We start from the raw sequence: 13,035 nt of genomic DNA, 5'->3' as shown, positions 1-13,035 counted from the left end.
GAATGCTCTTCCTTGATCTCTAACTTTGGTCCCTGTCATTCAGATGTTAGCTTAAACTTTACCTTTCTAGAGATGACTCCAACTGTTCAATCTAAATCAGCCACCCAATTACCCTGTATTTTAATTTTCTATACAGAACTTACCACTATGATTTTTTTTTTTAAGATTTATTTATTTATGATAGACAGAGAGAGAGAGAGAGAGAGAAGCAGAGACACAGGAGGAGGGAGAAGCAGGCTCCATGCCGGATGCCTGACGCGGGACTCTCAATTCCAAAACTCCAGGATCGTGCCCTGGGCCAAAGGCAGGCGCCAAACTGCTGAGCCACCCAGGGATCCCCTATGATCTACTTTCAACTTAACCATCCTCTGAAAGATATTTTATTTTATTTATTTATTTTTTAAAAGATTTTATTTATTCATGATAGACATAGAAAGAGAGAGAGAGAGGGAGGCAGAGACACAGGCAGAGGGAGAAGCAGGCTCCATGCAGGGAGCCCGATGTGGGACTCGATCCCGGGACTCCAGGATCACGCCCTGGGCCAAAGGCAGGTGCTAAACCGCTGAGCCACCCAGGGATCCCCTGAAAGATATTTTAAATACTACATCAGTTTTACCCTCTTACTCATCAAGTTCTGGGGATGAAATGTGTTACATTATCTTCAGAAAAACAAGATGAAGACAGTAACTTAGCTACAAAAATCATCAAATACATGTATATATAATGTATTTGAATAAACTCTATGCAAATGTTAGCTTTCATTTTATGTAGTACCATTACAATACTGCTTTGTGGGCGCCTGGGTGGCTCAGTCAGTTAAGCATTTTGCTCCTGGTTTTGGCTTGGGTTGTGATCTCGGGGTTGTGGGATCGAGTCCTACATCTGGCTTTCACAAGGGGTATGATGTCTGCCTGAGATTCACTCTTTCTCCCTCTCCCCAGCTCTCATGAATTTGCTCACTTGCTCTCTTTCAGATAAACGAATGAGTGAATGAATAAGTGAATAAATAAATTTAAAAAATCTTAAAAAAAGAAACTAGCCTGCATTTCATGGTACTCTTCAGGTGCAGAGTTAAACAAAACAAAACAAAAACAAACCCTGTTTTCTAAATTTCTGTTATGCTGAATGATATACTTAATTTTTTGGGTCCTGTTATGTAATTTCCTATTACATGTTTTTATTTTTTTAATTTTTCTTAAATTTTTTTTTAAGATTGTATTCATTCATGAAAGACACAGAGACACAGGCAGAGGGAGAAGCAGGCTCCCTGTAAGAAGCCCAATGCGGCACTCAATCCCAGGACCCTGGGATCACGACCTGAGCCAAAGGCAGATGCTTAACCACTGAGCCACCCAGGCATCTCATGTTTTTAGAAGTATATAGTACTTTAAAAGAAGATTATAAGACTTTATTGTTGGTGGTGATTCTTTTCTTATCCAAAGAATAGCGATGATCTAGAAACTGTAGATAGGTATTTCTTTTTTTTTAATTCAGATTTTTATTATCATAAATTTATTTTTTATTGGTGTTCAATTTGCCAACATATAGCATAACACCCAGTGCTCATCCCGTCAAGTGCCCACCTCAGTGCCCGTCACCCAGTCACCCCCACCCCCCGCCCACCTCCCCTTCCACCACCCCTAGTTTGTTTCCCAGAGTTAGGAGTCTTTCATGTTCAGTCTCCCTTTTTGCTATTTCCCACTCATTTTTTCTTGTAGGTAGGTATTTCAAAGGCGCTAACGTTAAATTTTCTTTCACATTCAAAGTATACAACCTACCCTACAAGCTCTGTTGCTTATGTTGGCTTATAATTTGTTTTTTCACAAGTCAATTTAATAAATCTTTTGGCATCCCTTCCTAAAGGGGAAAGACGGCCAATATTTCTCCTTAGCTTTGAACCATACAGTTTATATTAATGTAATCATATTTAAAATCACTCTAGAAAAAACAATCTAGGCAGGTTATTTTCTGAGGAAAAAAAGACCTGCGCGCAAAGAGTCTCTGGCTGTTTCAATCACTGATGACGTACCTTCTGCAGGCCTTCGTGAATGAGGTGACCTATGTCATCTATACTTCTTCCTAGTCGTTTAGATAAATATGTGAAGATTGGATCTTCTTTAGGTAGTAGAGGTGCAGAAAGATTAACTCTTTCTTGTACACCCTGAAGAGAAGAAGAAAAAAATTGGAAAAAAACAAAGCACAGATACAGAAAATGGAGATCATAAGACAAAAGCTCACAATTAACTCAGTATCTTATAGGATTTCTTTTAAAGGAGTTTTAAAAAGTTGGATCTGTTTATAAGATTATAAAGCTATTTGGAAGGGGAGAAAAAAGAAAAATATTAACAAGCAAGAAATTAAATTACAGAAAAAAATGTAAAAAAAAAAAAAAATCCCAAATCTCTCTACTTACTCGCAGGTGTTGAAAAGCATGTATGCTATATGGCAGTTCTAGAATTTTGGTACAATCAGGTTGCTCAGGGTCTGGAGGGACAGGAGATTCTGTGTCTATATAATCTTCAGGGCTAAAATCAAGAAGCCGACAGCAATAAGTGAACAAAAGGTGAAAAAATGTCTAATTTTTCCCTAATTGAACTATGCCATCATAGCGTCTCATCTTTACAACCATTAGTCGTCAACATTCAACCTTCTTCACACAGCTACTCCTGGAGTCAATATTTTAGGACTTTAACTTAAGGAAATAAATCAAGAGAGAAAATGGGAGACCAAAGAATGTTAGGATTATGAACTTTTTAAAAGCTTTTTAATATTCTTCTTAGAAGGGCAGCTCGGGTGGCTCAGCGGTTTAGCGCTGCCTTCAGCCCAGGGTGTGATCCTGGAGACCCGGGATCGAGTTCCCCATTGGGCTCCCTGCAGGGAGCCTGCTTCTCCCTCTGCCTCTGTCTCTCTCTCTCTGTCTCTCTCATGAATAAATAAAATCTTAAAAAAAAATTCTTCCTAGAAATTTAAACCAATTTACATTTCTGTTGACAGCCTCTCCAAATTTTTACCAGTTATTGATTTTTAAATATTTTTTCCAATTTGATAGGTGAAAACTATCTAAATGGTTTACTTATTTGATCTTACTGAGAGGTTTTCCACATGTTTATTGGCCATTTCTATTTCTTTTACTATAAATTGTTCAACCATCTACTGTGGTATTATTTTAAGTTGATATTTAAGAATTCTATGTGCAGTGTATTTTGAACTTTCAAATTTCAATAAATTCATTTGTCATCGAAGCTTATTCTCATTAGATACACAAATTCCTGTTGATCTGAGAAAGGTCTATTCAGGAAAATGTTAATTGTATTTTTGGAAAGAGATTTTCTTTACCTGATGTCTTTGCTTTCCAAAGTTATGTATGTGCCATCATACAGATCGAGGTCCCCTAAGGGCACCTTAGCTTTGATGCAGTCTGGATCCTCTTTATTATGTCTCTGTTCCAGTCCTGTATCTCTGTCCTCATTCTCTTCTATATGAATTTTTTGAGCAACTAATTGCTTCTGTTGAGAAGACAACAAGAACACAATGGATTTTTCTAATATTTCATTCTAGATACCACATAAGAGAAATGAGAATTTAATGTGTTGAAGTCAGAGAATCCTCTCTGAAGGAAGACAAGGATTGCGAACACAGCAGTCTCCCCTTATCTGTAGGAGTATATTCCAAGACTCCCAGTGGATGCCCGAAACTGTGGATAGTAGCAAGCCCTATATATACTGTACTTTTCCCCTATACATTTATACCTGTAATGAAGTTTAATTTACAAATTAAGCACATAAGAGATTAACAACAGTAACTAATAATAAAATAGAACAATTATAACAATATACTGTAATAAAAATTAAGTGAATGTAGTCTCTCTCTCTCAAAATATCCTATTGTACTGTACCTGTCCTTCTTGTGATACTGTGAGATAATAAAATGCCCAGATAAGATGAAGCGAGGTGAGTGATACAGGCATCGTGACACAGTGTTAGACTATTATTGACTTTCTGACTATAGGTCAGAAGGAGGATCATCTGCTTCTGGACCGCAGTTGACCCGGGGTAGTGTAGTAACTGAAACCACAGAAAGTGAAACTGTGGATAGGGGGAATTAATTAGTTAATATAAATAAGCTTCTCTAACAGGTATCCATATACAGAAAGTTACAGAATATGACATTTACTACAGAATTCATAATATGATCTCTGACTACCTATAAGGCTGCATCTGTCTACTTAACTTCCCTGACACAGAATGGCTCAGCAATTAAAACTACGTTCAATTGTCCCCACATATTCAGTCATTCAAGACATCCAGCATGTTGATACTGCTGACTGGAAAAATTTCCCCTAATGCCTTGTACCCAGGTGAATTCCTGCTACTCACATTTTTTTCCCCAAACATATAAAGGAATTACTTAAAAACCTATGTTTCCATTAACCACATCTATCATATGATAACATTTGCCACACTCATTTCAGATTTTTTATAAAGGAAAAATAAAGTAGTTGAAACCTTTCTTTACTGCCTTCAAAACCCCCCCTCCCTTCCCAAAGTTACCACTATCCTGAATTTGTTTGATGTATCATTTCTGTATATAACTTTACAAAATATTACTGTATTACCCTTATTCTCTTAAAATATATCTATATGTATCAATATATATATATACCTCCATACATGTGTCCCAAATCAACATCTAGCATTGCTTTGCAAGTTTAAAAATATTATGTAAACAGTATCACACTATGTCATTCTACTTCTTATTTTTTTAACTTTACATTGTGGTTTTGGGATTTATCTGCAGTGATCAGTATAGCTCTAAACTTTTCATTTTAGCAGATGTATAAAAACACATTTCTCCATTCTTCTATAAACCTTTAGGTTGCTTCTTTTATATCTTTTTGCTATTAAAAATGCTGTGACGTTCTCTTATAAAAGTCTCTGAGCACACGTATAAAAGATCCAGCAGGGGTAAAAATGTGGGAAACAGGGGTCATTATAGGATGTACATTTTCTGACTTGTGCATTATTAATCAATTACTAATCAATCTGCCTTTCAAAGTTGTTATAACTGCTAAAATTCTACCAGCAAATTGCAGTAACATCCATATCCCCACAAACTCAGCAACATCATACTTTTTAATTTATGTGAATTTGATGGGCATTAGCTGTTACAATTATTGGGGTAGACTGTATTTACTATTAATGAATTTGCTGCAACTCCTTCCAAAGGGTTGTACACTCACTGTTCTGCTGAACTCCGGTGTGGCCAGTATAACTTACTTTGACAAACGCTAACTTGAGAAGTGCCATTTAATCCTCTGTTGGGAAACATTTTTAGCACCAGTGTATGCTTTACTATGTTCTTTTTTTCCCTCAGGTACTGAGAATGGCAACATGCCAGGCAGTGGCTGTTGTGTCAGCCTGGGTTCTGGCACTTGGACCAGAGTGACATTTAATATGACCTTATTGTTTTAAGCCATTAAGATTACCGGGGTGTTATTAAATGATCTGTTTCCACCTGCTCATTCCCTCCGGACTCTTTTCTTGTAGGTAGGCTATACTACATACTGCCCTATGACTTGGCCATGTGACTTGATCTGGACAATGAAATTTGAGTAGAAAGGGTGTCACTTCTAAGTAGAAACTTTAAACAGGTTTGTGTGCTTGGTTACTCTTCCTTGAGCCTCCACTTTCCCCCATGACATAACACTGAGATTTTTGGGGCTGTTTGTTGCTAATGCAAAAGTTGTCATATATTGCAAAATGTAGCCTATCTTAACCAATCCAATTATTAATGTAACTGAACATATTTTCATGTTTGAGATATTTTATAACTCAACCTTCTAAGTCTGCCTATTTTTCCCGTTTTTTTTTTCAATGATTTCCATAAATTTATGAAGAGTCTGTAAACTCATTCTTTATCAGTTATATGTACTGCAAATATCTTCTCCCAGCTTACAGCTTATTAATTTTGTTCATGGTGTCACTTGCTAAAGAGAACCTTTTAGTGTTAAGATGCTTAGAACTATGAGTTGTTTTCTTCTGATTTGTGTTTTTAAGGAATCCCTCCCTATTCTAATGTCATAAATAAAATATTGATGAAAAACTTAACAAAAAATAAAGAAAGGGCAAGCACTGGAGTAACAGAAACGTAATCTACAGTTCTAATTCTTGTAGTTTATTTGTTAAAGAAGTTGGGTTATTTGTTCTGCAGAGTTTGCCAATCTACAGGATTTTGCTGATTGCATCTCCTAGGTTCATTTAACACATCCCTTTCTTTGTCCTCTGTATTTCCTGAATATTGATAGCACAATCCAGGGGTTCTTAACTTTTTTGTGTTATAGATTTCTTGGCAGTCTGATGAAACCTGTAGACCCCCTTCTCAGTCATCTTTTAAATATGTAAAATAAAATACATAGGATGATGAAGAAAACTAATTATACTGAAATAAACAACACTGGAAAACATGATGGTAGATTCATATTTCTTTTGGCAAAAGTACTTGAAAGGTAGCAATACTCTTAAATTTCTAGTATGTTTGCCCATATATTTTCCAACAGGATTTTAATTTATTCAGTTACTTTTACCTTCTCCTAAACATGACAGAAGAGTCTAAGCTTTTAACTAATCACTGAACGTGCCTCAACTCAACTATATATTATTTTTATTTGGCTTTACCTTTCAAAGTGCAAACAATAAGTAAGTGTAGCAACTTCTTTATCAGTACTTTTACTCATTATACAGCCTATGCACATCTACTGGGTTTACTTTTTCTCTTGTAGAAGTACATCTTTGATTTTTTTTTTTTTTTAAAGTGAGAGTCTGTGGTAAGTAAACTCCGTCTTTGTCAGAAAACATTTCTGCTTTGCCCTCACTCTTGAATGATGGCTTAAAAGAACATAAAATCCTAGTTTGGTTGTTTTTCCCTTAGGACTATTGAAGCCATTCCTCCACTGTCTTCTGGCACCTTAAGAAGTCCATCTAGTTGTCACTACTTTGTAGATAAATAATATTCGTTTCATGGCTGTAAGTCTGTATTTCACTGACTAACAAATTTATATCTCCAGCCTGTACCTTTATCCCAGAGTCTCTACTACCTTAATCAAAAACTGATGGGGTCAACATTTTTCATTTTTGTTTTCATCAACATGGTGAATGGCATTTTCCCCCTTCTCATACTCCCATTGAAGTCTTTTTATATTATATCATACTGTCTCTTAAAATAGAATGGCAATAAATATATACAATGTGTATATGCACCTGAAAATAAAAACTATTTTCTGCACCACTGCATTTTTTGAACACTGTGTTTACATAACAGATAAAGCTTCCAAACATGAAGCTGTATAAATATACTTATTGTCTTATTCCTAGTTTTTCAAAAAACTAATACTGTTTGTTATTAAGTGAAATCTATGATAGAAAAAAATAGGTCAGACTTTATTAGTACTAAGAGATTTCAAGTTTTCAAGGCGCAAAGTGATTAATGCTTTTGCTTCATCATAAAAACACAAAATAAGATGACCCTACTTGGGAATTAATAAAAAATACATCTTTAGAGAGTACTGAAACCATTTTCTTTTTGTATTTACCCAAACTCTCCAAGCATATGCACAGAGATTATTCCTTTTCATAATTGATGAAAAGCTTATACATGGAATCTCTGGTTCAAGGATATAGTCAGTCAACAATCAGGCAAAATCCAGGTTAGTCTGTTTCTCTTACTTCTGCTCAAATGTCACTCTAATTAGATGTTTTTAAAAATGTGATTTGAAAGTAATATATTCCTATGAAACTGAGAAGAACTGGGCTTAAGAAACAATGTGCTTTCATTTTTCTTTGAATAAATAGCTCCTGTGAAATGCAACAAGTTTCAGCTGTATGTCACATTCCCATTGCCTCACCTCCAATTCTTTGAGGTAGTTAACTGTTGTTTCTTGTCTCATTAATATGACTAAGTCATGGGGATGCTTCAAGTTCATTGGTGAATCCACCTGCAAGCAAGCAATAAATAAAGCTCATATTTCATCAACATTTGCTTGGATTCATAAAGTTTCCTTTAATATGCTTTAAATTACTGTTCAACCACCATTATAATCAGTGTTAGGTGCTCAGTAAAACTCAAGGAGTACTTCAAAAGTGACCGTGCATAAATTAGAGCAAAGAGAATGATACGTATAATAGCTGCCCCTTGAATTCCAACATTAAAGAGTAAGCTTTTGAAGCAAATATTCTAACTTGGTCAGTTATATAAAAAAAATATTCAGGAAGAAAAGTATTTGGCAATGAATGATAAGGTAAATTCCTCAAAAAGATAATCCACACCTAGAATAATAAAAAAGGAATTGTCTTGACAGAATATTCCATTTCTGAACAGGCTTGGAGTGATAAAAGGAAAATACTAAAAGCACCTATTTTTGAAGGCTATCTGTAGAAGCCATAAATCAAAGTTAATATAAAATAATCTTGAGATTTATTATTTACAACTCATGTTCTCTGGAACATAAACAAGTGACTATGTTGTGGAAGATGTAGGGAAAATGAACCTCGTGCTAGTAGCAGGCTTATAAATTTGTTCTTGTTGTCTATCAATAAAGGAAAAGAGAAGGGTGCCTGGGTGGCTCAGCTGGTTAAGCGTCCGACTCTTAATCTCAGCTTAGGTCTTGATCTCAGGGTTGTGAATTTGAGCCCTGCGTTGGGCTCCACTCTGGCCGTGTAACCTACTTAAAAACATAACAATAAGGGAAGAGAGAAATCCACTGTCTAAATGGGATACAAAGGGCATCTGGGCGGGCTCGGTTGGTTTAGTGGCTGCCTTCAGCTCAGGTCATGATCTCAGGGTCTTGGGTTTGAGCCCTGTATTGAGCTCCCTGCTCAGCAAGGAGTCTGCTTTTCCCTCTCCCTCTGCCTGCTGATCCTCCCTGCTTGTGCTCTCTTTCTGTCTGTGTTAAAATAAATAAAATAAAATAAAATAAAATAAAATAAAATAAAATAAAATAAAATAAAATAATAAAATAAAATAAAATAAAATAAAATAAAATAAAATACAGAAAGACTAGATCTATGGTCATGGAAGGATGTTCACAATGTATAATTAACTAAAAAGAAAGAATAATAAGTATACTATGATATTTTAAAGAAATTGCATGTATATATTTTTATAGAAATAGGTATACACATGCCTCTATACACACAAAACTAACTTTACAGTGGTTTCTTTTGGGAACTGGGATAAAGAAGAGAGGCCCACTCATGTTTTATATACTTGTATATTTTTAAACTGTTTATAATGCATACATAATACATTTAAAATAAAGAGAAAACAACACACGTGTGCACACATATACATGGGTTTTTGAATTTCAGAAAAATCTGACAGTGGCCTTGGCATCTAAGGGATGAGATAAAGTTCCTGCTATTCCATGGTGCTAGACTGGAGCTGTCAAATTACATACCAGCCCTTCAGGAAGTTCCACTTTGAGAAAAAACTATCTTTTGGTAACCTAAGAAACTGGTATCAGCTTAACTAATCAAATTGAGAAATAGTTTTTAAAAATTTATTTATTTGAGAGAGCAAGCATACAAGAGAGCCAGTGGAGCAGCAGAGGAGAGAGAGAAAATCCCCAGCAGACTCAACGCTGAGCACAGAGCCCAACACCGGGCATCATCTCATGACCCTGAGATCATGACCTGGTTTAACAGACTGAACCACCCAGGTCCCACTACAGCTAGTTTTTTAAGCAGGGAAGGTAGGCTTGCATAGATCTTGGTGATACAAGAGCCTATTAAAACAAATTTTTTTAAAAGATTTTATTTATCTATTTATTTAAGAGCTGAGCCCCTCTTCCCCCCAAAAAAATTTTTTTAAAGAGGTAATAAGAACATGAAATAAAGTTGGACAGTTGTTTTAATAATATGCATTAAATTGTACAATGTTAGGCGACTACAGATAAAACTTATCTGCCTTTGCTCATTCAACCATCTCACAAATGCCAGGGGAAAAAGAGATGCTAGTCCAGAGTAACTTCCATACTTTCATTGCAATTATTTGAACTACATAATTATTATTATTTAGTTATGAATACTTATTATAGCCCATGGTATTGCTTTTAAGATGAGATCCCTTCACCCCTCCCCTTGGCCTTCCCATTATATATTGGAATCTATGTCAGAACTAGACTGAATATAAAAGGCACTAAAAATAAAATAGCAAGGCCTATAGTATTTGACCACCTGAGATGCAAATCTCCTTTATCAAACAAAGCTAGCAAAAGCCAACAAGCAAAATGCTACGTTTATCTCAATAAGAAAATTTTGCTTTTCTTTTCATAGTATTTGAACATATGCCCAACAGTCAAATGCAAGTGGGATAGGGAAAGCTACTATATATAATGGGTTGAATATGGACCGATTTAATTCCAAAGCCTGTTGATCTTTTTTACAACACGGAATATATTACACCACACTGTAATTTTTACAGAGAAGATGTAAAAGCTACAGCCAGTGGCCAGAGTGCAAAAGAACTTTTCATAAGGAGGCCAAAGAAAGTCTGCTTACTTTGCTACTTTGTCCAGAACTTGAAGAGGTAGCTATTTATACATGATCTATAAGTATTTCTCAACAAGATTTTAGGGAAAACAACAACAACAAAACCAAAACAAAAAAAAAACAAAAAAACAAAAAACAAAAAAAAAAAACGGGGTAAGGGAAGGAATGCTGGAGTATGATATCCCAATTCCAAAATACCTAAACAATCTGTTCACCTGATATTTGGAGAAACTCAAGAAGAATAAAAGAATGAGATAAATGAAGATTTACACTGAAGAAATACTGAACGCACAATCTTAGTTTTAGATTAAAAGGATACTAATCAGGGCTTTATCATATTTGCATAGCATGGGATTGGCCACCATTCAATTGTGAGGAAGTTCTTTTCATTTCCTAGAAGCTTTAAGTTGAACAAAGATACCAGAGCTAAAGGAGGTATAAAGATAAGATTATTAGCAGAAGGAAGGAAGGGAGCCCAGACAGCTGTGCTTCTCTTTTTGACATGGCAGCAAATGGCATGGATCTTTGCCAGATAGTGTTGGTTGCAGATTTATAGCCTGACATGTATTTTTACTGAGGTAACCTCAAGTTCTTAAAATTTAAGACTTTAAAATTATCTTTGGCAAATGCCAATCAGCTTGAATTTCTCCCGTCTTGAATAGTTCCCCTGCTTAGGTTACAAAGAGAGTTTATTTGTGAAGATTACAATGTCCATTCAACCAATAAAGGTTTATTAAGCCTCTATAAACCAGGCCCACTATGTCAATATTTGAAGCCTATGTATTCCAATTTTATACGCAATGTGGATGCCTTCAAAATCTTCAGCATTTAGAAGAGGCTGTTACCAGCCCAGGAGCAAAAAGTGACAGGAGTTAGAGAGGTAGGTTAAAAAGGACATGACACATACATTAGATCTCAAAGCACCTTATTAGGGTTTTTTTTACAAGGGACAAGCAACCCTGCAAACTTCTGTTACTTCATAGTATAATAAATGATGGTTGTAATGACCTGAATCATAAAGAAAAAAGGAATTATTTTCAATTTGTTCTACTTAAGATGGTGAAAAGTATGAAATATATTTTAGAGCAAAGTTTATACTGCAGAGAAAAACTGACCAAGTATTTGAAAATTGGCTAAATGGACTTGTATTACACAGAATGATTCATTCTCTAAGAGTTCTCAACTCAATTTCATTTTCCTCTGGATACATTATATAAGTACATGTGTCCAATTATATATAATGGCAGTAAATATCTTACTAAGTTCATTTGCATAGATTTCAAAATTTGCTGCTGTCTCTATCACTAATACCTACGTGTCTAATCTGAAGCCCTAACTCTTGTGAATTTAGGAAATTCACATGGTAACAGAGGGAAATGTTACAATATAACAATGATTACTTCACTGCCAAATCAAATAAAGGGTGAATACTTTAAACTTAAAATAACCAGGCTAAGGATATAAACATTTTTGAGTTCTATAAGAGCAAGAGTGAGTCCCTCACCACTGGTCCTTTATGACAGGAAATTGAGTGTTTCCATTATATATTAATTCCAGCTCTCATATGCAACTTATTCTTCACATATGCTGGACATTTTTACCTGTTTTTTTTTTAAATACTTTATTTATTTATTTAATTTATTTATTTATTCATGAGAGACACAGAGAGAGGCAGAGACACAGGCAGAGGGAGAAGCAGGCTCCTTGCGGGGAGCCGGATGTAGGGCTCAGTCCCAGGACCCCAGGGTCCCGACCTGAGCCCAAGGCAGATGCCCAACCACTGAGCCACTCAGGTGTCCCTTGCCTGTTACTTTTTAATGGTATTCAAATAAGTACATGAGTGTAGCATGACTGAAATCTTATAATACACCATACCCATTTTTTAATCATTCCCCGTAATTAGAAAGTAGAGATGGATTATTTTATTTTATTTTATTTTTAAATTTTTATTTATTTATGATAGGAACACAGTGAGAGAGAGAGGCAGAGACACAGGCAGAGGGAGAAGCAGGCTCCATGCACCGGGAGCCCGACGTGGGATTCGATCCCGGATCTCCAGGATCGCGCCCTGGGCCAAAGGCAGGCGCCAAACCGCTGCGCCACCCAGGGATCCCGAGATGGATTATTTTAAATCTTTTATTCAGAATTTTTGATTTATTGAGACTGTATGATGGAAAACATAAATAAAAATCTTCAAAGCAATGAAGATTTTACTTCTACCTTAAGTGATCCCACTAAGTGGGCATTTATTGTTTTTGCATTTTAGTATCTGCAATCCCCTTCTTGTGGCAAAAGCCTTGCTTGGGTGGAAGCATCCTTCCCCACATGGGAAGCCCTAATCAGTGGATTCCTTTCCCTTGGTCATAGTGATTATTTCCGAGAAGGGGCATCAACCCAGTGGTCAGCTGGTTCTAAAGAAACTGTAGTCTAAAACTTTTGTTTGACTTATGGGAACTAGCCATCTTGTAGTCACAGGGTGTCTGGGAATGGG

General features: G+C 35.8%; 1 protein-coding gene across 2 annotated transcripts in view; it reads right to left on the bottom strand.

The window, feature by feature from the left end:
- TTC17 (tetratricopeptide repeat domain 17) overlaps positions 1-13,035 on the bottom strand; it is a 116,471-nt gene that overhangs the window by 86,489 nt on the left and 16,947 nt on the right. For both annotated transcript variants that reach the window (XM_072759181.1, XM_072759180.1), the window contains exons 2-5: positions 7,901-7,990; positions 3,337-3,506; positions 2,414-2,525; positions 2,030-2,161 (exon numbers count right to left, since the gene is read on the bottom strand). In XM_072759181.1, coding sequence (XP_072615282.1) covers positions 2,030-2,161; positions 2,414-2,525; positions 3,337-3,506; positions 7,901-7,990 — 504 coding nt within the window. The remainder of the gene's footprint in view (positions 1-2,029; positions 2,162-2,413; positions 2,526-3,336; positions 3,507-7,900; positions 7,991-13,035) is intronic.

Source organism: Vulpes vulpes, chromosome 5 (genome assembly GCF_048418805.1).
Source record: "Vulpes vulpes isolate BD-2025 chromosome 5, VulVul3, whole genome shotgun sequence".
NCBI classification, from domain to species: Eukaryota; Metazoa; Chordata; class Mammalia; order Carnivora; family Canidae; genus Vulpes; species Vulpes vulpes.
This window is presented reverse-complemented; position numbering and strand designations above follow the sequence as displayed.